Below are 24,011 nucleotides of genomic sequence, written 5' to 3'. Positions count from 1 at the left end.
TTCTTTTTTTCCATATGTTGCTGCAAGTTATTATTTTTCTAAATTATTGCCACAGCCCAGAACCACAGACAGCAATTATTTCATCAGTTTTAACACTGAAGCTGTGCATCAGATTTAATCTTCATATCCAATTTTGAATCCTTATCCAACCAGGGTTCACATTAGCATTGAGGGGATTGTTGCTTTAATGTTGCTGTCCATTCACTCCACACTAGCAGCAGCTGCAGCGTTCACCCCTACAGTACATCCTCAAACACATGCTGCTTGAATGGTCTTTTTTAAATAAGGAATAATGGTTTTATGCATTTCTTTTTTTTTGATGACGCATGCGCGGTGCGACGCTGGAGGCTGGTGTTGCCAGACTGGGTGTTTTTTCCACTACTTATTAAGGCGCGTTTACGGTGTGTTTTCTATAGAAATCTGGCATCCTATTTGAACAACGTTAACCTGAAAGTACGCGCCGTTCATAGACACCAGAATGAACGAGTTCACAGTGACGTTCATCGGGCATTAATACAGTACGTTCAGTTCACGTTCGCCCAAAATATGAACGAGTTCATGAACTCGTCGTTCAATGAACGCGTTCAGGCACAACTCTGGTTCTGGGTCCGTTGACGATATCATGACATTTAATAACCGCCGTACGGGGCTGTGTCTGTTAGGTGTATCGAATTTAGGGGGGAACATTTTTTGACTTCGTCACCACCAACTTTTTTGTCTCGTCTCGTAAACGAAAGTTAGCATAGATTTAGTCATAGTTTTTATCAACAAGTTGTACATTAGCCTATTTAATGAAATTTGACTTTCTTGTTCTTCTGAGTTTCCTTATGGTTGAAATGCACTTATTGTAAGTCGCTTTGGATGAAAGCGCCAGCTAAACGACATGTGATGTTCCAGACTATAATGATAAAATCTGTCTTTATAGACGTCACAGTGGACCTGGAGATTGTTTTTTGCCCCTTGTACTCGTGGCCTTTGGACTCACACCGTGATCTGCCTGCCAACGACGTCGAGCCACGGGGCTCGCGCCGGGAATTGTCTTTTTGGAGCAACGAATACATTTGGTAACTCGATAACAGCTCCTGTGGTTGCATTTGGGTCCTAATACTTGTTCTCCTGTGAAAGGAGAGGCTTAAGAGATAGAGCAGACTTCAAGGTCTGCCTTTATTCTTCAGTTAAAGGTTACCTTCTGGTCTAAGAACTCAAAGATTCATTACCGTGCTGCTGGACACCAGAGAAACTATATCACGAGACAGCGGACATGGAAAGCACTCTGGGCCATTCAAGATAACTTCTCTCTTGGCTGAGTTTAGAATCAGGAAGTTGCTGGCCATCCAGGATTTGATGTCTCCAATTAATTCTTTTCGTATTTTTAGAGGAGGCGAGGAATAGCTAATCTTGTGACACACTGAGAACGGAAGGGAGGGAAGACATCACTAGGTCAGCTGCTAAACTAAAAGTAATATAACGTTAGTAGAACTAACATTGACGCTAAACTACGTCTAAGCAACTATTTGATTGAACAAAAAGTTGCTAAACGATGGAGGGGTGTGTGTGTTTGACAACGCCCAGATAAAAGATCCTTTGCCCCTTTTGTGAAACATGTTGGTATAGAGTGAATCGATGTCAATGGAGATTAACAAACTTCCAGGAGATATTGTGATTCGTATTTTTAACAAAGGAGAAAGAACTGAGAAAGTGTGCCTTCCTCTGACTCAATGAAATTCACTATGAACATCTCCAATCTTTCAGGATAACATTTCTAATGGAATATGTAGAAGGATGTAAGGTCTGGTTTTAGAACAATAACTCCTCGGTCAAAACCAACTTCCTTCATGTCCTTTCCTATCAGCCAGAGCCCAAAAAGGTGTGCAGCCAATAGCATTGATGAACAGATGGTTGGGGAGATGGACAAAGGGACGGAGAGCTGGTGGAGAGATAAGCAGATGGACGATCTGTTTTCCAGCAGCACATAGCAACAGGACAGCTGAACACGGTTTAGTAACAGGCTGTTGGTGTTAAAAGAAGGGATAATCATTATTGAACAGTTTATGAATTGAAATGCTCCTCCCTGCCCCAAACAGGAGTTCTCATGTGTCCTCTCCTGATCATTGGTCTCCAGGGGAGCAAATCTAAGGTCTCAGCTAACTGCTAATTATTTTGAGTGAAATAATCTGCATTTAACCCTGACAGCAATCAGTAGTTCATAAATAACAGTTGAGTAGGAAACGTTGGGAGAGTAAAGACTGCTCCACGTTGCCTGGCTGCATTAACGGTGAGAAAGTCTCCAATACAGAAGGGATTGTTTTAAAGGGTTTGACGGGTGGCGTTAGGCAGGTTGGGTCAAACCATCCTGGAATGAAAGGGGGAGGGGGACGGGGTCTGGGTTTGTAGGATAATGCAATCGAATAGCATACTGAATATGACTTACCCTTATATTTTATTAAATAAGGGAAGCCTCCTTCCAACCAGCACCTCCTCTCTGAGTGAGGCTCCTCAGCTCTGCCTCTGAAGACCAACCAGAGGACTGCGTTAAGCATCCCCAGTTCTCCCAGAATTCATTCTTCTTCTTGAGACATGTGTATGATTACTTAAAACTAAGAGGTACTTAATCTGTTTCCATCTGCTCTTGAACAGTACCAACACTTCCTCTAGCAGAACCTTGTGTGTTCCACGTCATCTGAAGGTAAGCATGGCAGCATTAAATTGACCCTGGTGCTAAATTATTAAAGATTAGAATAGAGATTAGATTAGAATCCCAGACTGAGCATGTCATGTGCACAGATTGGGCTATACAAGAATGTTTAATTAACTGCATGTTCATTTGTGTCCACACAGAAAGAGGAGTAATGTGTATATATATCTATCACAGAGAGAACCTAGTATATGGGTGAAGACCCCCATCAGAGCCACAAAGCACGTTTTGGTTTGGAAACATCAGGCCGCGTGTGAGTCTACTTAATGAGATGGAGCCCTCTAGTGTCTGAGTACATATCGCAGATATGTTCTAACCATCAGGCTGCTGCAGTGGCAGGAGATGCTTCTCAGGAGTAAGTAAGAACTTGAGTTGACTGTAGTAAAGGTTTACACATTCTGAGGCGGTTCTTCACTTGAGGCCAGTATGAATCTGCTTTCAACATGAAACGCTCTGATGCTTTTACAGTTGTGCTCTCATTAGGGTGGAAACATCTCATTTAAATTCAGTTCTTTGATTCCATATGAAAGTTGTCATTAGTGATGATGTAATGTGTCGAACAGTAAATAGCTGGGTGCCTGCAGTAGTCGAGGATCAGGACACTGAAGAGTAAAGCCCAATACTTTGTCATTCCTGGAATCTAAGTGTCATAAAAACTCTGTCCAACTCGAGGTGTCATCCATCCTTTCAGTGTTTTAAAAGGTGAAATAAAACAACGCATGTAACAGTTATGTTAGTGCAAATTTTTATTATTGTGATTGTCGACATTGGTCCGGTCGCATGCACAGCAGGTTGGAGGCGTCCGCTCAGCTGCTCCAGGTCAGTCTGAAACCTGAAGGCAGGCTGGCGTGCTGGGCTCGGAAAACCACGAACACCTGGTGGGAGGAGGCTGTGAACGGAGCAATGTCGCTTTCCTGAGAGAAGAGAAGCAGATGGCATCATTCCCAAAGAGAGGTCACGTGTACAGTTACACCCAGCTCATGTGTGTGTGTGTGTGTGTGTGTGTGTGTGTGTATCACATGAGTAGTAGTCCTTCCTAAAAGCATTCTGTCCACAGAAAGACACTAGTGGGGCTTTTATTTTGAAACAGGAATGAATAATAATAATAATTAGGGCTGTCAATAGATACAAAATAATGAACTAATTATTTGCACATTTTGAAATGAATTAATTGCATAATTGAACTAGCAACTCTTCTGCAGTCCTCAACCTGACCCACAATTAGACAGGACACTGTCTCTTAGGGACACGGTGGGGGTCCTCTGCAGGATAGCTGTTCAAATATTTGATTGAATTAATCTTGGCCACATTAATGTTGACAGCCCTAATAATAATAATAAATGGATTTTAAAATAACATGGCTAATTGTAGACTGGATTAGGATGACAGCCGTTTGTAACCCTCCCAGATAACTGCTTTAGTTTGCATGGCTGTCTTGGGCTACCTACCACTCCGCAGTAAGGTCCAGCAGGGGGGGACGTGGCGTCTGGGCCATCGTACAACTTCAAGAAGTTGTTCTGGCAATCTCCAGTATCATCAATACTGATCTGGGCAAAGGTGATGGTCACCACGCGACCTCTCGGTGCCACGATGCCCCATTCACAGTGGCTACTGTTGGGGTAGGTGGCTGGGAAGTTTGGACTGGAGAATGAGCCGTGGTCACCGTACAGGGTACCGCCACATCCTAGTACACGGTTATAGAAGATCTATGAGTCTGTGCACTAAACCTAGCTGCAGTGCTAGTGAAAAGCTTTGGAGACTGTAACAGAGAGGACATGACATGAGGAGTGACATGGAGTAATAGTAGTATTAGCTGTGATTCTGGTTTTGGCCCTGAACCAAACATGGAGAAGCAGCTTCAGTTCTTCTGTTCCACACATCTGGAACAAACTTCAAATCAAGGCTTTGTGCTGCTGCTTTGAATTAAACCAGATTCATGGGTCGAGTGGATAAGAAAACATTCTTTAACTTCATGGTTTTTAAATCTCCATGTTTAATGGTTTTACGTGAAGCCCATCGAGGGGCTTTAGTGTGTGTCCTTTTATTTGGTAAAAGGCATCTGGAAATCAACCCATTGTTATGCTATGAGCAGTGTAATGGAAGCCTTCATGAAATCATTCATGGCTCTGACCGTGAGGGGAGGACGTCCACGTGGCATCGAAGCCGTCCCGGGCCGCGGAGAAGTCACTCACGAAGCGTAAGTAGAGCACGTTGGAATGTGTGAAGATGGGGCTAGGCAAGGTGTTGCCGCAGAACCGACCAATCAGTGGCGAGTCGGCTTCACTTCCGTTACGGATCTGACAGACAACAGAGGGTTGGGATTCGCTGGAGCTTGTGGTGGAGATGGAAACTGGTCTGACCATTTACAATAGTGACCTCAGTACTGGAACATTGCACCCATTTAACTTGTTGATTATCGTATTTGTATTCATACACATGCAATATAAGTTGTTATTGCTTATACTAGCTATACATTTACCTCCAGGTAATCAAATTCACAGTGACTGTGGCTCTCCACATCAAATGTGTTAAAGAAGAAGGAGATGGAGGTGTTCTGTGGAGCCCTCAGGGTGATGGTGCAGTCCAGGTTGTGCGGGTAGATGTCAGGCCAGCCCGGACTCTTCAGGTAGCCATATTCCTGCTCATAGATCCGGCTACAACCTAGAAAGCACCACAGCACAGTCCTCACAGAACGACCCCAGCACAAGCACGTGGACAGACAGCAGAAGGACGAGGCATCCCAGCCAGGAGAGGGATGGACAGGGATTGACCAGGAGAGCCCCCCCCACACCCACAACATAGATCCAACCACATGGATGCATATTGATTGTAAACTTTCCACTCGTCCTACGTCCCCTACGTCAGCGAAGCTCGCCTTCAGGGCCTCCTCCGTCTTTAGAAGGACTTTCTGCTCGTAGGCTGGATTTGAGTTGGAACTCTATCCAGTACCCTTAATATCTAGTAAAGGTTCCCTGTGGGATTGAGTAAAAGAGGCTTACGTACTGGCGATCTGGTAGGATAAGCTCAGGCCATTTCCTGCCATGAAGGCATCCGATTTGAAGTGCACAAGGACTGTCCTGCTGGAGCTGTAGAAGTCTGGGGTCTGGCCATCTGATGCACAGAACTTATGTGACTGCCCATAGTCTCCCTGGAAACACAAGTCATCTCACTCAGGACATTACGTCATCAACGGATGATTAACAGGGTCTCAGTTTAGTTCAGTTTGTTGACACCTGTGTGAAAGCTGCTGTTTGAGGGAAACACTCACCACAGGCCAGTCCTTCATTTCCAAGTAGTTTGTGGAGCAGCTCTGGCTGGGCTGAAGGACGAAGGTCTGCACTGAGACCTTGATGGATTCCTGGGCTGGAGCATCCAGGACCCAGCGGCAGGAGGTGTAAGGAGAATAGGCACCAGGGAAGGAAGGCGAAACCAGCGTCTGGAGGGTGGTGGTGGCATTCAGAGTCCCGCCGCACACCACTGGGGGAAGGCAAACCTTTATTACAGTGTAACTTGTGCTATTTGGCAACATGAAATGTCGTTATGTAGTTTCAACATCTTTGTTTGATTTGACTACATCAAGAAGAGGACATGTAGTTCACTTTGAAAAGTGAAAAAGGAGAGGCCGATGGGACGGATTGGAACAGTTCTTTTGGGGTTACGTTGAAAGGAATCGTGACTTGTGCATGAAGAGCACACGGCGTCTTACACGGCACGGCCCTGTAGGTGGCGTTGAAGCCTCGTCTCTGTACCGAGCTGTCCGTGAGGAAGCGAATCGTCAGGAAGTTTCCACTTGATACAAAATGGGCGGGAACAAAGTTTCCACAGAACGTCCCGACCAGAGGGAAGTTCTCATTGTCACCATCAAACACCTGAAAGAGATGAAAGAAACACATAGAGGACTAGAACATTTGGATCTCAGTACTTGAATATTATGAAACTCTTCAGGACTTTCAGTCCACTAGTTGATTTCCCAAACTTGGAGCATGGTAAGAACAGGCCTTTACTTTTGGTGTGTTAGGGCTGGTGATGAAGCTGCGACCCTCCTGAGGGTCCCGCCCCCCAGTTTGGGAACCACTGATACACATTAATATGAATCACAGGACAGCTGATTGTCTGTTCTCATGAAGGAAGGGGCTCTTTACTTTGACGTAGTCGTAGAGACACGTGGACGAGCTCTCCAGCTCAAAGGAGGTGAACGTCAGGTTGATGGCCCTGTTGACTGGCAGCTCGATGGTCCACAGGCAGTCCATCCGGGGCTCATAGAGCCCATCCAGGTCCGGATCTGGAGAACCAAACATCCCCATGGGCATGGCCAGGTAGCCCCCGCACCCCTGGGCAACACCTGCCAGGAGTTCAGAATCAGAGCCACGCCTTCAAACCAACGACGGTGGGATGCACCACCAGCATGATACCAACGAGCAGGACCCATCTCATTATTTGAACAATATGAGCAGTACAAGCTTCGTTTTGGTGCATTAAATGAACCAATGCACAGGCCTACCGAGGGTCTCGCTGTAGACAGCCCTCCAGCCGATGCCATTCACTGAGGCATCTGTCCTGAAGACAATGAACAGCTGGTTGGTGGAGGAGCGCAGGTCCGGTGGGAGCACGGAACCACAGAATTTCCCCAACAGGGGGGCCGAGATGTCCGCTCCGTCATACACCGCCACATAGTCGTAGCGGCAGGATGAAGATGCCTCCAGGTGGAAGGTGTTAAACCTTTGGAGGGAGAAGGTTAAGTTGGTGAAATTACTTTTAGAGCTATTTCACACTCCAAAAGGTTCCATTCAAACATCTAAGGCCTTAATGTGGTTTTCCACAAGTGACAATATGGTTGAATTCAATTAGATGTGAGAAGAGCTAATACAAGAATAAGATGGTTATTTCTTTCCACTGGTGTGGTCTTACTTGATGTCCAGCACTCGGTTGGCTCGGACCACGATGTGGTAGGTGCAGTTGATGTTGTGGTGGTAGTTGCTCATGGACAGTGCTGGACTGCTGACTGTACCCATTGTGCTGTTGTAGAAGCCTCCACATGCTGCACACACACGGTGAACTCTGACCTTGACCTCACTAGATTAACTGTAACAATGTACTTTGGAAAGATGTCTTTGTCAGATGGATCAATCAGCATTTGTTCCTGCTGCTCACTACTTACGGATGGCTGTGTATTCTGCCATGAAGCCGCGGTCAGGGATCACGGAATCTGAGTAGAAGTGGAGTAACATGGGGCCAAAGGTGGAGAACGGCCCCGGGACGCTGCTACCACAGAGGGTGGCAAGTGCAGGGCCGCCGGTGGCCATGCTGTAGATCTTCAGCCCGTCATACTGGCAGCTGGAATGTGCTGGATAACAGACAAATGGTCATCAAGAACTAAATATCCACATTTAAGACCTCACAGTCCTTATCCTGCGCTGATAATACTTGCCTTCAACTTGGAAGACCTGGAAAGTGAGGACCACTACAGACTGCTCTCCAGCGTCTATGGTGTAGTTACAGTTGGAGTGGTCGGGGTAGCTGGCAGGATAGTTGGGAGAAACTACACGACCGCTAGGAGCTGTAAAGTTTGCTCCGCACCCTGATGATGAGAAGACATCACGCCTCATGCATCCTTTCACTTGAATCATTACTACCATGACAACTGGGACCAAAAAGGCAAATATTGAAACTCAAAGTGAAAAGGATTTTCACTCCGTTTGGTTTCCTACCAAACACAGAGGTGTTCCATTCATACTCTTCACATTCATGCACCGTTGATGCACTTATTCAGTCAGTCAGGCCTTATCCACACAGTGAAGATCTCTTGGCTGCCTGGTTCTTACTGGTGCTGAAGGACGCTGAGAATCCTCTGCCTGGAGCTCCTGTACCCTGAAATCGGCTCGTGATGATGTTATATGGAGCAACGATGGGCCCCGGGGCCCCTGAGCCACAGCCTGTTGACAGCAGAGCCTCAGCATTTTGGGTCTGACCTGACCACACCTGTAGGAAGAAGCGTTCCGATTCAGAAGGTGTATTTCTTCTATTTATGCATCTTTGGTCATTTGTTATACTGCGAGTCTTATTTTCGTTCAGCTTGTACAACCAAACTCTCAAGAAGAATTTGAGTTTGAGACAAAAATAAGGAAAACTCTCACTTTGGACAATTTTGTGTTTTGTAGTCCTGCCCTAAAGCATCTCCTGCTTTATGGTCTATTAGACCTGTCAATCAAAGTGTAGGCCCGCCCTAAGGCATCTCCTGCTTTATGGTCTATTAGACCTGTCAATCAAAGTGTAGGCCCGCCCTAAGGCATCTCCTGCTTTATGGTCTATTAGACCTGTCATTCAAAGTGTAGCCACGCCCTAAAGCATCTCCTGCTTTATGGTCTATTAGACCTGTCAATCAAAGTGTAGCCCCGCCCTAAAGCATCCTCCTCCCAGGACCTGACCGTTAACTTCGGCGACTCCGTGTTAACGCCCACTCAGAGTGCCAGGAACCTCGGCGTGACACTTGACTCCCAACTCTCCCTGACTGCCAACATCGCAGCGACAACACGATCCTGTAGATACACGCTCTACAACATCAGGAGAATACGACCCCTTCTCACTCAGAAGGCGGCACAGGTACTGATTCAGGCGCTTGTCATCTCCCGCCTTGACTACTGCAACTCTCTGCTGGCAGGTCTCCCTGCTACCGCCATACAACCACTGCAGCTCATCCAGAATGCAGCAGCTCGACTGGTCTTCAACCTTCCGAAATACTCCCACACCACACCACTTCTCCGTTCACTTCATTGGTTACCAGTGGCTGCCCGCATCCAGTTCAAAACATTGGTACTGACGTACCATGCTGTGAATGGATCGGGACCAGTCTACATCCGGGACATGGTGAAACTCTACATCCCAACCCACACACTCCGATCTGCATCTGCATCAAGCGGCTTGTTCCTCCCTCACTGAGAGAAAAGCACTCGGCGAGATCGCGACTCTTTGCTGTCCTGGCTCCCAGGTGGTGGAATGAGCTCTCCGATGACATCAGGACCGCAGAGAGCCTCTACATCTTCCGTCGAAAACTCAAGACACACCTCTTTAGACTCTACCTTGACTAAAACACAAGCAAACCGTAGCACTAACAAATCATAGCACTTAAATTGTACTTATAATGGCACTTTTCTATAACATGTTTTGTAACTGCTTATTTGATGAAAAATGTACTTTCTTGTTACTTGTTTTCTGAGTTTGTATCTCTATGTGGAAATGCACTTATTGTACGTCACTTTGGATAAAAGCGTCAGCTAAATGACATGTAATGTAATCTCCTGCTTTATGGTCGGTTAGACCTGTCAATCAGCGTGTAGCTCCGCCTTAAAGCGGTCAACTTTGTGTCAACTTTCAACTATCCCTCTCCACAAAAATAGGCTAAACAAAATGTGCAATTTGAAAACAGGAGTTTAAGACAGGCAGGTCTGTGTAGGTCCGTGTATCTTATCATTGTCCCTTACCGTTAAAACCATACCAACAACTTTTACTCCATTAATTCTTTTTGTGGTTTTTCCCATGAAATGAAAATACAAAGCGTCGCCGCTAAACCAGAAGTACGTAGATTCTCACAGTAAGAATGGACGCAACCGTCCTGTAATGACAGCGGTTACCATGGTAACGAGGAGAAAAGTTCATTAACGGTTATAAATAAATAACCGATGTGTTAATGTGTGTAAATATGAACAAAACAGTAGTATTTAAGTTGGTCAGTTGGAAGCTGATCTTTTAGAGAAGCTAACATGGCACATTAAACCTCAGGGGGAACCAAAGGATGGGACGGAAACACAAGGGAGACAGATACTTCATTCTGCATGAAAGCAGATGATAGTTCAGTGGGGGGGGGCGCGGACACTTTCCCAGGGGGGGGCGTGAGTTGGCTACAGGATGGAAGAAAAGAGAAATTTACGGAAATTCCCCCATGTTGAAATGCGGTTGAACTATTATTAAACAAATCATCCTCCCGGCGACTTTTGTATTAAAAGCAACATGCTACATACATGTCACTAGAATTGTTGCTAATTTCTCATAAATTAAACAAGTCTCCTGAAGAGAATCGGTATCGCTCTCTCCCCCCTCTGCCTGAGAGAGAGAGAGAGAGAGAGAGAGAGAGAGAGAGAGAGAGAGAGAGAGAGAGAGAGAGAGAGAGAGAGAGAGAGAGAGAGAGAGAGAGAGAGAGAGAGAGAGAGAGAGAGAGAGAGAGAGAGAGAGAGAGAGAGAGAGAGAGAGAGAGAGAGAGAGAGAGAGAGAGAGAGAGAGAGAGAGAGAGAGAGAGAGAGAGAGAGAGAGACCTCCAGCTCACAGCGAGGTCTCTGCAGAAGGCTGCCCGCCCAATGAGCTCAGCACCAGCTGACTGTCATCGCTTCATGAAGCTTCTCAAGTCCGATCATAGAATCATCCTTTTCCTCCCTCTCCTAGCACCTCTACTACCTCGGGTACTTCTGCCTGCACTCACATTTAGGACACTTCCATCTGTCCTATTTCTGTCAACTAAGGCCTCCTTCGGACAGTGCGGTTACCTTGATGTAGCTGCTCTGGCACGTCCCACTGCTGTCTGGAATCTGGAAATCAGTGTTGAACCTCATCTCCACGTGGTTCCCCTCATGAGCAATGATCCGCCAGGAGCACTCCACGTTGGCTGGGAAGTTCTGGGGATAGTTTGGAGACTTGATTGTTCCCATGTCAGCATGGATCACCCCTCCACAACCTGGCCAGGAGAAGAGGTGCGTGCATGTAAAAGGTTATACAGGTCATCTTGTACAAGGGCAGTGAATTAGTTCCCTTTCACTCAGGGATTATACAAAAGCATTTGCCAGCTGAAAAGTGAGGTGAAAACCTCAGACAGCAATGTGGACTGGTTATTGTAAGCCTTTCTATCCCAAGGAATCAGGTTCAGCACGTTCATTTAGTGAGTGAGGCCCACCTGAGGAATCCGCCGACCACGAGGCCATGAAGCCTCCTGTGGAAACACTGTGGTCAGCCAGGAAGACCACAGCCAGCTTGTTTGACCCGGACTGTATGGTGCCTGGGGAGGTGGCCCCACAGAACTGGCCAATGACCGGAGAGCCGGGAGATCCTCCATTGAAAATGGTGACCGAGTCCCAGCCACATTGAGAGTGGGGCTCCAGGTTGAAATAGCTGAAGGTCAGCTGTGTTAAGACAAAATGAAGGTTACATGTGACCATGCAAATCGTGATCTCAGCCTCTCCAGCTGCAACCAACAGTAGCACACTATGTGGATTAAGGGGACACCTTACATGTTCACTATATAGATACAAAAATAGTTGTTGTCTTAGTTTGTTTATTCCATCGATCTAAACTTGAATTTAATGTAGCTTAGTACAAAGGCATCACCATCGACTGCAGACTCACTGTAATAGTGTGTCCTACTGGAGCCTCCAGTAGCCAAGCACAGCGACTGGGGCTGGGGTATGTGTTGGGGTAGTTAGGACTGGATACCAGCCCCCCTTCACCTGTCTGCAGACCTCCACACTCTGCAAAGAGAGAATACTCACACAACCTTGCTCCTTCGACCAGTACCATATGCCATGCCCATGTGTCTTACCAGAGAAAATGTACTCGGCCTTGAAGCCCAGATCTCCCTGGAAGGCATCAGACTTGAAATGGACCCAGAGCTCATGGGTAAAGACGACAATGGGAATAGTGGGGGTGGTCTGCCCACAAAACTTGGCCAGAAGCTCCCCATCTGAGTCACCTGTGGGGGGGGGGGGGCAGAGATGATCATCAACATCATGTTTTTAATTATACCCAAAGGACAATTTAGACAAACACAGGACAAGTATATTAGGCAAGGTGGACATGGAGCAATCCGGATTCAAACCAACAACCCTGCACTTACCAGGAAACACCCTATTTACTCAATGTGCCACGGTTATGATAATAAAGAATAGCATTGACATACATCCCAATTCCTTACATACAAAAAAGATATATGTAACAGGATTTTTGGACTAAGACTGGTTCTGAAAGAGAGCTTGTGGTTTGGGTACAACGGTCAACTGTGTCTTCATGCTATGGACGGTTAGCAGGCGGGTCAAGCAATTCTAGAAGTTGGCCGGACATGTCAATCACAAGTCATCGAGACAAACCGCTGGTCTAACTTTGAGGCAACGCCAGAGAGACATTTCAGTGGAGCTTCTATGCGAGCCCAAATTGTGTGGCATGGAAGACACCCCACATATGCAGCCAATGTCAATAAAATGTAAAATAAGTTGTCGGCTGCTTATTAATAATAAAACTGTGTCCCTCATCCAAAGCGCAGGTGTTCAGATTTCAGTAATCAGCAGATGTGTGAGAACTCACCGAGGCGCAGCTGGAGGTAGTCGGACTCACAGGTCTGGTGGTTCTCCAGGTGCAGGTCTTCTATCAGCACCACTATAGACGAGTTGATGTGCTGCGGGTTCTGGATAAGCCACTCACAGTTGAGGTTGTTGCTGTAGTTGGACACTAGGTATCCAGGAGAAGTGAAGTTCCCACCCGCTGGGTTGTTCAAGATTCCACCACATTCTAACCAAAGAGCGCATGAAACAGTTGATGCCGGGTCGTTTTAACAAAGCGTTGGTAAAGGCACTGAGGAGGCTCTTATGAAGTAAAATCTAACCACACATCCTGAAGGCTTTTTGAACCTTCCTGCCACCATGTGGATCCTGATTGTACACTATCTACCACCAGGGGGCTATTACATGAACATATTGTTCAATTATTAACATGCTACATTTTACACAACATCAAAATGGTATATGTCACATGAGATTATTTTATTCAGATACCAGTTGCTAATGAAGCCTGTCCTTTTATTGTACACAACGCAGAAGTATCTAACCTGCAGGCTCCTCAGAGGAGTATGAAGCCATGAAGCCCCCGTTAGACACAGAGGCATCCGAGTGGAACACTACGGTCATCGTGTTGCCAGAGGAGCGCACCTCTGTGCCTGCTGGTACTGTACCACAGAATATCCGTAGGCGAGGGGCGTCGACCATTAACCCGTTGAGTATCTAGAAAACACACAAGTTACCGAAAGAAAGGCAGGCAGGCAGGTAGGTAGGTAGAAAGGCAGGCAGGTAGGTAGGTAGGTAGGTAGAAAGGCAGGCAGGCAGGTAGGTAGGTAGAAAGGCAGGCAGGCAGGTAGGTAGGTAGGTAGAAAGGCAGGCAGGTAGGTAGGTAGGTAGGTAGAAAGGCAGGCAGGTAGGTAGGTAGGTAGGTAGGTAGGTAGAAAGGCAGGCAGGTAGGTAGGTAGGTAGGTAGGTAGAAAGGCAGGCAGGCAGGTAGGTAGGTAGAAAGGCAGGCAGGCAGGTAGGTAGGTAGAAAGGCAGGCAGGTAGGTAGGTAGGTAGGTAGAAAGGCAGGCAGGTAGGTAGGTAGGTAGGTAGAAAGGCAGGCAGGTAGGTAGGTAGGTAGGTAGAAAGGCAGGCAGGTAGGTAGGTAGGTAGGTAGAAAGGCAGGCAGGTAGGTAGGTAGGTAGAAAGGCAGGCAGGCAGGTAGGTAGAAAGGCAGGCAGGCAGGTAGGTAGGTAGAAAGGCAGGCAGGCAGGTAGGTAGGTAGAAAGGCAGGCAGGCAGGTAGGTAGGTAGAAAGGCAGGCAGGCAGGTAGGTAGGTAGAAAGGCAGGCAGGTAGGTAGGTAGAAAGGCAGGCAGGTAGGTAGGTAGGTAGGTAGAAAGGCAGGCAGGCAGGTAGGTAGGTAGAAAGGCAGGCAGGCAGGCAGGTAGGTAGAAAGGCAGGCAGGCAGGCAGGTAGGTAGAAAGGCAGGCAGGTAGGTAGGTAGAAAGGCAGGCAGGCAGGCAGGTAGGTAGGTAGAAAGGCAGGCAGGCAGGCAGGTAGGTAGGTAGAAAGGCAGGCAGGCAGGTAGGTAGGTAGAAAGGCAGGCAGGCAGGTAGGTAGGTAGAAAGGCAGGCAGGCAGGTAGGTAGGTAGGTAGGTAGAAAGGCAGGCAGGTAGGTAGGTAGGTAGGTAGGTAGGTAGAAAGGCAGGCAGGCAGGTAGATAGAGAGGCATTAAGGTAGGCAGACAGGTGGATAAGGAGATAGGAACATAGATAGTTAGACAGGTACTTGATCATTTTGATTTCAACAGCCACAGGTTGTTTTTTACAGAAAATTTGGATATTTGATTGCTGTTGGTTTTTAAAGAGAATAGCTTAATATGTTTTATCAAAGAAAGGCAGGCAGGCAGGCAGGTAGGTAGGTAGGTAGAAAGGCAGGCAGGTAGGTAGGTAGGTAGAAAGGCAGGTAGGTACACAGGCAGGTAGACCGATAGACCGTCCACTTACTTTATACGGGTCAAATGAAATGGAGGAAATATTTTTCTATTCATTACCTTTGTTTTACAAGGCTGTTCGTTTTGGTTTCAAGACTACAGTTTTTGCACAGACACATTTCACAACCATGCTAGTTTGGGCATACATACATATAAGGACAAAGAAAGTGGTAGGATGATAATAATGCTAAACATCTCCTGTCATGCCTAATAATCCATGTCTCCTGTGTGTATTGGGTCAGTGTGTTTTGCTGTCTCATTGTCCTTCTCCTCCATAAGGCCCTCAATCTGCCTCTTTTCCTAATTATTTGCCTCTTCCTGCCTGCCTCCTTTTTCTACTGCCTTTCTGTTTGATTCAACCAAAGAACTTACATCAACATAGTCAAATGCACAGGAAGAACCGGAGTCTTCCAGCCGCAGGTCCTCCATGGTGAGTGTGACCCGGCGGCCTGGTGACACTACCAGCTCCCAGCGACACAGCCGGTTGTGTGGGTACAGGTTGGGGTAGTTGGGAGAGGAGATCGTCCCTGAGGGGGCATTGAGCTCTCCCCCACAGACTGCCATTGGATGAGGACAAGTTAAACAACGGGACATCCCCAACATGAATAGAAACATTGTATGAACAAATGAATATTTATTTATTTCTATGAGAAAATATTGGGCCATTTTATGTGACCTACTGAATGTAAGTGTCGTTCATAACGGGTCATTTCCCTTGCATTTCTATAGCACCTTTCTAATTCACGCTACATGTCATCATTCACCCATTCAAAGGCATTCGTACATTGATGGGAGGGGTGAACATGCATGGGCCCCCTGCCCAGTAGGTTTGCCATGATTAATAGGCATCGAGCTGTGCTATCGCAGTGGCTTCTTTGAACATTTACACCTGCATTGCATGCTGGTAATGACAGTTACTGATGTGCTGGTGGCACTGTGTGGCATCAGTGGATGGATGTGAACGGGTGATTGATTACATGACATGTAGTGTACAGGAGCTGTGAGTGGTCAGAAGAATAGAAAGGATCAAATAACGGGCTGGAACACCCCTTCAGTGACACACTGGAATCAGCTTTAGCTGAATGGGTAAAGATGGAGTACTTTGTCACTGTGCAACAAACATCTTGTTCTAATGATCTTTAGAAAATAATTTTACCTTCAATGCTGGCCTCAAATGTCAGACTGAAGCCAGCTGCATTTCCACTGTTATCACTTACAAATCTGACGTAGGCGAAACTGTCAGATGTGTCAACGGCAGCCGGGGGGTCACTGCCACAGTGACGGCCCAGGAGGCGCCCTGCACACAGTACGACACAGCCTTCATGTCAGTATCAAGTAACACGAGGTTTGACTCTGCAATGCTTACTTCCCTCGTAGAACTTTTACCTGGAAAATACTAACTGGGAAAAATGAATGTAGACAATGGGCGACAATGTGAGTGTTTGGGAAGTGAACTTCAACACTCACTTCGTTTGGAATTTTTAAGAAATGTATATTTGCCACTAACAGCCGATCCAAAAGGAGATGGCATGTGAGTGAAACATTTGTACAGATGTATTGTTGTTGTTTTTCATTGATGGAGCTGATGTTTCTGACCTGAGGCATTGTACTCTCTGATCTCCACATAGTCAGCAGAGCATCCTTGCGTAGTCTGCAGGCTGAAGTTCCCATAGCTCAGGGTGAGGTAATGCCCTGTGGGCCCCTCCAGGTACCACTCACAGCTGGAGCGGTCAGGATAGTTGGACTCTGGGAAACCAGGGCTGTGGATGGTACCCCTCTGACCGATGTAAGTACCTCCACATGTTGCTGTGAGAGATTGGAAACAACATGTATTCTTCACTTCTTTTCAACGACCACCAGTTTGCCATGTTTCACAAAGATGAAAATGAGTCCAACTTTCAAAGATCCCATTTAGGATTTTAAAGGTTTCCTCTCTCTTCGACCCCACAGTATCACAAACAGCTGTGCTGCAATATTCAGATGTAGGATTTTGTAAAATGATATGTCTCTTTCATTTATGTTGACTGCAGTATTATTTGAGCATTTTAGATTTGTCCCAATTATGACATGAATAGAACTCGGTCATATCTGAACTGGATGTGCCTACCTATTGAGTACTTTGCCTTGAAGCCTTTGTGCACAACACTGGCATCGGTGCGAAACCTGAGCAGCATGGAGGGACCTGTTGAATGTTGGGTAGATGGACGGGTAGTTCCACAGAGGCGGGAAATGAAGCCAGTGTTGATTGTTGAGCCATCCCGCAGCTCCAGGTAGTCATACAAACAGCTGTAGAGAAAACATGACCCACTGGTGTCACAAGACGATGGAATCACAGGAAAATCACATGATGAAGCTCATTGCTTTTAAATTGAGTTTAAAGTTCAAGTTCCAAAGAGTCTTTCTTTAACAAAACCTCAATTACTTACCTCAATTAAGGGCTTGAAAATGTATGCACATTTTATTAAAGCAGTTGAGGGAAAATAAATGAATTGTATCTATTAAAAAAGGATTCATGAGACTTGAGAAAAAGCACAGCAAAAACAAAAGGCAGTGGAGTATCCAGACGGTACCTTTATGCACTAAACCCAAGCAATATAACCAAAAAACAGCGTGAAGAGGGGTAGCAGCTGTACCTGTTGGTGGGCTCAATGTAGAATTCGTCCTCAAAGTCAATTTGGATAGCTTCTCCATTGGGCACGGTTAGGACCCAAATGCAGTCAATGTTCTTGGGGTAGTTCTGAGGATAGTTAGGTGAAGTGATGTACCCGGGAGGATCGTTATCATTTAGCTCAATGTAGCCTCCACATGCTGCAGAAAAGGGGACAAAATAGAAATTTGTGGGACCACTTTGCAATTAACCAGCATTATTAAAGGCATGTCCATATATTCCTTGATCTTTGATAAAACATATTAAGCTATTCTCTTTAAATACCAACAGCAATCAAAAATCCAAATTTTCTGTAAAAAACAACCTGTGGCTGTTGAAATCAAAATGATCAAGTACCTGTCTAACTATCTACGTTCCTATCTCCTTATCTACCTGTCTGCCTACCTTAATACCTCTTATCTACCTGTCTGCACACCTTAATACCTCTCTATCTACCTGTCTGCACACCTTAATACCTCTCTATCTACCTGTCTGCATACCTTAATACCTCTCTATCTACCTGTCTGCACACCTTAATACCTCTCTATCTACCTGTCTGCCTACCTTAATACCTCTCTATCTACCTGTCTGCATACCTTAATACCTCTCTATCTACCTGTCTGCACACCTTAATACCTCTCTATCTACCTGTCTGCATACCTTAATACCTCTCTATCTACCTGTCTGCATACCTTAATACCTCTCTATCTACCTGTCTGCATACCTTAATACCTCTCTATCTACCTGTCTGCACACCTTAATACCTCTCTATCTACCTGTCTGCATACCTTAATACCTCTCTATCTACCTGTCTGCATACCTTAATACCTCTCTATCTACCTGTCTGCACACCTTAATACCTCTCACTTTAAATTCAACCCCCTGAACTATCAACACCAATTGGAATAATAACACTGCTCCTTTGTCATTGTCATTGATTATTTGTTTGTATTATTGACACTGCTGTACTAAACACCAACCATGTTAATGTTGTAATGAATTCTATTGACGCTGAAGCAATAGATAAGAGGTTGTTATACCCTGACTGTGGGCTTCAAATGTCAGCTTAAAGCCAGTGGCCTCATTGGTGGAATCAGATGCAAAGTGAATAAAGAGGTTGTTGTCAGTAGTCTGGAACAGAGATGGCACACTTGAACCACAGAGACGTCCCCCTAGTAGTGGAGCTGAACCATCTGGACCATTCCTTAGCTGCGGAGACAACAGCGAGTGGCTAATCAGAAAACAAATGTTTCAGTAATCCACACAATTATTTCTAATTAGCTTTAGTGTGGGCAGGCAGAGACAGGGGACTATGGAGACGATGAAACCCACATATGCTGTTGGATTGCATCCCATCAGTATCGACAACAAACAACATCAGCCCTGATTACTGTGTGACTACCAGTGGTTAATTCAACATACATTGCTAACCTGTTGCATTCAACACTGTCTATATGTGCAGAGGGCAAGCTGCTATTAGAGTGATGAATCCAGCAAGAGGATTATTGTTTCGTTATTTGGCACTTTGTCACGTTACATGACTCCAGTCCGGTCCATTAAGGGCCATGCCATACATCCTAAAGGCACTATTCATAATGGATAGAGCAGGACAGTTTAAGGTCCACACGCTCACAATGTGCTTGCTTGAAAGATTCAGGGCGACCAACACAAGGCTATGAAACCTGTAATATGGAATTTGAATATATACATATTTGCTGTATGTACCTCCAGGTAGTCTCCAGAGCTGCATTCAGTTCCATAGCCTTGAATCTGGAAGGGACTCTGGAAGGTGACAGAAACCCTGAAGCCTGGTGTCACCATCACATGCCAGCTGCAGTTGAGACCGGGCAGGTAGTTCTGAGGGTAGTGAGGACTGCTCAGCACCCCTCTGTCTACATGCAAGAGGCCCCCGCAACCTTAAAAAACACAACATTATGATGAGTGTCATAAGAGAGAAACAAAACCCTGGAGTTCCTCTACCCTCGCAAAATAAAACCCCATGTGAGACTGTCACGAGGCAGGTTGCTTAGCTTAGCACAGCGCACATCTTCCAAATGTGACTAAATCAGCCAATGAGCACCTTTAAAGCTTTAGCTGAGGTGAAGCTGGATGTGTGAAAAACCTTGTCTAATCCAGGAGGAGTTGTGTTCTTATCAGAAAACACATTGTGAAGTGCCAGTGACTTCCTGGAGTCTCAAATGGTTGACTGGCCACCCATCATCTCCTATGAAATGGTTCAACCAAAACATCTAATGGTTTTTATTTGCTTCTGGCATGGCCTATGACCTCTGGAGTAGGAGGCATTAAAGCCTCGGCCACCGATACTTCCGTCCGAGGAGAAGTGGAGGAACATGGAGTCTCCTGTTGAGTGGAGAGAAGCTGGGGGATCTCGACCACACACAGTGGCCAGCAGGGGGGACAGGCTGCTCATACCTGAGAACACACACAGAAAGGGAATCCATTACTAGCTGTTCAGAGGAATAAATGGACCTAACTCAACAGCTTGTGTTGTCACACATTGAAAAAATACCGACTTAACAATGAGTTGTATTATGGTCAGATGCCTGAGAATCTGACGGGTTCCTTGGCTTTTTGCTACCTACAGGACAAAAGCTTTTGAGGTTTGGGCTTTCACTCATGGCCTACCGTCTCTGATGACGAGGCTGTCAAAGTAGCATCCGGGGTAGTCCTCTATGTCCAGAGAAAGGAGGCTCAACTCTATCGTCGAGCCTGGAGAACGTATCAACCAGGTGCACTCCTGGTAAGGAGCGTAGCTTTCAGGCCAGCCAGGAGAAAAGAGGAAGCCAGGAGATTCCCCCGTCATCAGCACTCCACCGCAAGCACCTGACACACACACACACACACACACACACACATGCACTTGCTTCACATGTCGTACCATGGCTGGGGTGTGCACACGCTAAGTAATACTCGAGTGCTTGGTCCACCTTGGTGATGTGATGTGAAGAGGAGTCCGAGGCGCTAACCTTCATTTCTACAAATCTTCCTCTACATCTTTTTTTTAATGTAAAATCGCATGTAGTGTGCATGTCTTGTGTGCTGTGTTCAGATTGTCCCACCTGGTATGACAGTGGGCGGGGGTCCAGAGTCCTGGACAGCAGTCCATTCCACCAGGAAACCTCGTCCTCCCACCAGTGAATCTGTTGTAAACTGCAGGGTTATGGTGCTTGCAGAACTTCTTAAGGGAGTGGGCAGGGCCAAACCACAGAACGTTCCAATGGGGTAGTGATGAACGTCAGGGCCATCAAATATCTGGAGGGACAGAATAGATCAGGGGGTTCCATCTGAATCAACACTGTTCTGGTGTCTCTGCTGTCCCAGGAATCCTTCCTAGTTCCTCTGAGTGCTTGTATTTCTCTCTGCTCTGCAGTAACACTGTCAAAGTCCCCCAAATATGAAATAACCGTGACTTCCCATCTCACTCATTCTTACTTTGAGCTGGTCGAAGTTGCAGTCATACAGGTCCTCTATGTCCATGTCCAAAAAGCGGATCTGGATGTAGCTGCCCCCCTCCACAGTGATGGTCCAGTGGTAGTGGGCATCGCTGGGGTAGGTTCTGGGGTACAGCGGTGATGCGATCTGACCAAACTCCCCCTCCACATCATTACCATACACTGACAAAGAACAAAGTTACACGTGTTACACTGGGATGTCCATCATCCACAGTTTAACATGCTTAATGCTAATGTTACAGTCTTCTGTCCACGACACCATGTAGAGGTACAGGCTGCTCTCCACTGAGACGTTTCCCCCAGACGGACCGAACTGTGACCCACAATGTCACTCAGTCTTTGTCTCAGTAGTAAGTGGTAGTAACGGTCCCTGCTTACATGGGTGTCACTCACATATCTCTGTAACCGTGGCTTTGGTCGTGCATACCAGGGGTGTCAAACTCATTTTAGGTCGGGGGCCACATAATGGCTCTTTGATCTCAAGGGGGCCAGACCAGCCAAATCATAGGCGACGGTCCAGCTGTCATGGCCATCTACCCCCCCAGCTGTGATATTTTTCCACATCAGGTCACTGCGTTGGTGAGCGACCTGGACCCCCTGGTCCAAAGTATGCGCTCACTCAGAGTGCGCCCCCCAGTGGACTCATTAGGAATAGCAGATACTTTTATAGAAATGCAATTTATGTCTTTCTATAATTTTCCCACTAGCAACGTCATCCGGCCCACGGGCCATATGTGTGACACCCGTGGGTTAGACATTTAAAATGAACATTTGTCTGTGGGGCTTCAGGCCAGCAGGTCGTCCACAGTGGGCCAGATTTTCCATTTGCAAGCAGCTGATATATTTCTATTTGGAAAGGAACATATAAGTTCATTGTATTCCACAAGGGTTCATGAGTAGCAGCCAGCAGCACTACCAATTTAAATAACATATTAACTAGTTCTAAGAATAGAGAGTCACATTCATTGTCTAGTATCTTCAGTGATCCAGTCCCTGAATGCTGCACACTGATTGTGTAGTCCAAAGCATCATCCTTAAGAAGAATCAGTCTGACGTTCCTTGATAGAGCTGTGACTCGCATGGGAAGGGTTATTAAGCTTGGTGACATTGTTGACAATACCACTATTATAATGTAAACATTTACAGAAAGAGAAAGTCCCAAAAACGAGTTAATGTGTGTCTTGTAACTGATGAATACTTGCTGCTTAATGAATGACTTCCACATGTTGCTGATGGGATCCATCTGAGGTCCTATGAAGGCATAGTATGATTCCCTCCTGTAAGGAAGCCCTCTCTAGACACAGATAGCACACATGACCCACTGTATACCATGTCCAGTACGGATTGTGATCCGGGGGAATCAGTAGCAAGCAGCAGCACTTTAGTAAGCCGGACAAGCATGAAACAGCCCCTGTTCTAGTTCCAGTACAGTGCTCTGGTTACACACCAGCTGGGATGGTCATCCACAACTCATATATTTATAAGAAAATAGAACGGTCAGGTTTTGGTTGGTGGGAGGGACGGACAGACAGATGGACTCACAGTGGGAGAAGGTGGCTCTGAATCCGGCGCCGCTCAGTGACGGATCGGACACAAACTTCACCCACAGGATGTGACCAACCACAGACGTGTAGTTAGAGGGCAGCTCGTTGCCACAGAAGCGACCCACCACAGGCCCCGTGGACGTGCCCTCTCTGATCTCCACGTAGTCGTTGTGACAGCCAGAGTCTCCCTGCAGACTAAAGGTCCTGGACGCAGAACAGGTTCCATTCATCATTAAATACAGCTGAGTCGGGCCTACAGTGTGTTCTCATGTTGACTAACAGAAATGACAGCTGCAGGCGGTTCCCCGGAGAGCTCCTGATGGTCCACACACACTCCACGTTAGGCGGATAAGCATCTGGATAGTTGGGACTGTTGAAAGCGCCGCTCTCCATCACTAGATCTCCTCCACAGCCTGAGCAGAAGAAGAGACACAATGAGCGCCGTCCTCTGGCACTGGGAGTAACACTGGTTTGTCTTACTGGAGGTGGATGCCGAGAAGGTGGCTCTGAAGCCTTTACTGGACACCGAGTGGTCCGAGATGAAGTTCACCACCATGGAGTTACTGAAGGATGTCACTGGGTGAGGTATTTCAAAGCCACAGTAGCGCCCTGACAAACCATTACATTTCAGTTGTAAGCTCCTGTTGTAAACATAGAAAACAGCTGACCCAGGAGGTCGAGGAGCAGAAGTACCTATGGAAGGCGCCTGGTAGTTGTCCCCGTCCAAGATCTCCACAGCATCATGAGAGCAGTTTGAGTTAATCATCTCTAACTCAAAGTCGGTGAATGACAGAGTCACATGGTTAACTAGCAACAGAGAGACAAGTTATACATCCAAAGGGTTTGTTTTACACGTGTCTCGTCTGAGGGACGCAGCTCACATGGTTCCTGCGCTCTCAGGATCCAGCTACAGTTCTGGTCGGGTGGGTACGCCGCTGGGTACCGAGGCGACACAATGGCCCCCCCGTTGTCATCCGTCATGATGGTTGCACCACAGGCTGTGTCAGCAGTAATAGAAGCATTACAATCTCCACTACATTGTCCAAGTGTTGTCTTCTCTCTGTATTCACTGCATCTTTGTGTGGAACATGAAGCTCATCTTCGTGTTAAACAGCACAGTGAGATTGTCCGAGACATAGAAATGTAGAAGTGAGTAACAAAACGGTCTGAATGTAATAAGTCAGAGAGGCCCACCCTGAGAGAATCGAGCCCTGAAGCCCCGATGGTTGGTGCTTAAGTCAGACCTAAAGCGAACATAGATGGTGCTCTGGGTGGAGGTGATGGAGGCAGGAAGGCTGCTGCCACACACTCGGGCGAGCAGAGCAGAAGAAGCCGTCGGACCGTCGTGGATCTACAGGGGGAGAGAC

General features: G+C 46.6%; 1 protein-coding gene across 1 annotated transcript in view; it reads right to left on the bottom strand.

Annotated features, from left to right (window-relative positions):
* Positions 1-3,276: 3,276 nt before the first annotated feature.
* cubn (cubilin (intrinsic factor-cobalamin receptor)) overlaps positions 3,277-24,011 on the bottom strand; it is a 38,452-nt gene continuing 17,717 nt past the window's right edge. Inside the window, exons 32-66 of the mRNA XM_062559374.1 lie at positions 23,839-23,995; positions 23,526-23,642; positions 23,125-23,451; positions 22,925-23,057; positions 22,643-22,848; positions 21,081-21,262; positions 20,708-20,900; positions 20,274-20,471; positions 19,914-20,060; positions 19,353-19,543; positions 18,668-18,836; positions 17,614-17,788; positions 17,088-17,266; positions 16,577-16,786; positions 16,137-16,277; positions 15,353-15,537; positions 13,554-13,725; positions 13,034-13,237; positions 12,276-12,425; positions 12,083-12,204; positions 11,634-11,859; positions 11,230-11,417; positions 8,518-8,674; positions 8,124-8,273; positions 7,854-8,039; positions 7,604-7,733; positions 7,197-7,414; positions 6,838-7,037; positions 6,402-6,564; positions 5,964-6,172; positions 5,699-5,843; positions 5,175-5,356; positions 4,827-4,992; positions 4,144-4,379; positions 3,277-3,609 (exon numbers count right to left, since the gene is read on the bottom strand). Of these exons, the coding sequence (XP_062415358.1) occupies positions 3,502-3,609; positions 4,144-4,379; positions 4,827-4,992; positions 5,175-5,356; positions 5,699-5,843; positions 5,964-6,172; positions 6,402-6,564; positions 6,838-7,037; positions 7,197-7,414; positions 7,604-7,733; positions 7,854-8,039; positions 8,124-8,273; positions 8,518-8,674; positions 11,230-11,417; positions 11,634-11,859; positions 12,083-12,204; positions 12,276-12,425; positions 13,034-13,237; positions 13,554-13,725; positions 15,353-15,537; positions 16,137-16,277; positions 16,577-16,786; positions 17,088-17,266; positions 17,614-17,788; positions 18,668-18,836; positions 19,353-19,543; positions 19,914-20,060; positions 20,274-20,471; positions 20,708-20,900; positions 21,081-21,262; positions 22,643-22,848; positions 22,925-23,057; positions 23,125-23,451; positions 23,526-23,642; positions 23,839-23,995 (6,222 nt within the window). The 3' untranslated portion in view covers positions 3,277-3,501. The remainder of the gene's footprint in view (positions 3,610-4,143; positions 4,380-4,826; positions 4,993-5,174; positions 5,357-5,698; positions 5,844-5,963; positions 6,173-6,401; positions 6,565-6,837; positions 7,038-7,196; positions 7,415-7,603; positions 7,734-7,853; positions 8,040-8,123; positions 8,274-8,517; positions 8,675-11,229; positions 11,418-11,633; positions 11,860-12,082; positions 12,205-12,275; positions 12,426-13,033; positions 13,238-13,553; positions 13,726-15,352; positions 15,538-16,136; positions 16,278-16,576; positions 16,787-17,087; positions 17,267-17,613; positions 17,789-18,667; positions 18,837-19,352; positions 19,544-19,913; positions 20,061-20,273; positions 20,472-20,707; positions 20,901-21,080; positions 21,263-22,642; positions 22,849-22,924; positions 23,058-23,124; positions 23,452-23,525; positions 23,643-23,838; positions 23,996-24,011) is intronic.

This window comes from Pungitius pungitius, chromosome 19 (genome assembly GCF_949316345.1).
Source record: "Pungitius pungitius chromosome 19, fPunPun2.1, whole genome shotgun sequence".
In the NCBI taxonomy this organism is placed as follows: Eukaryota; Metazoa; Chordata; class Actinopteri; order Perciformes; family Gasterosteidae; genus Pungitius; species Pungitius pungitius.
The sequence above is the reverse complement of the archived record's forward strand: the minus strand, read 5'-3'. Positions and strand labels throughout refer to the sequence as shown.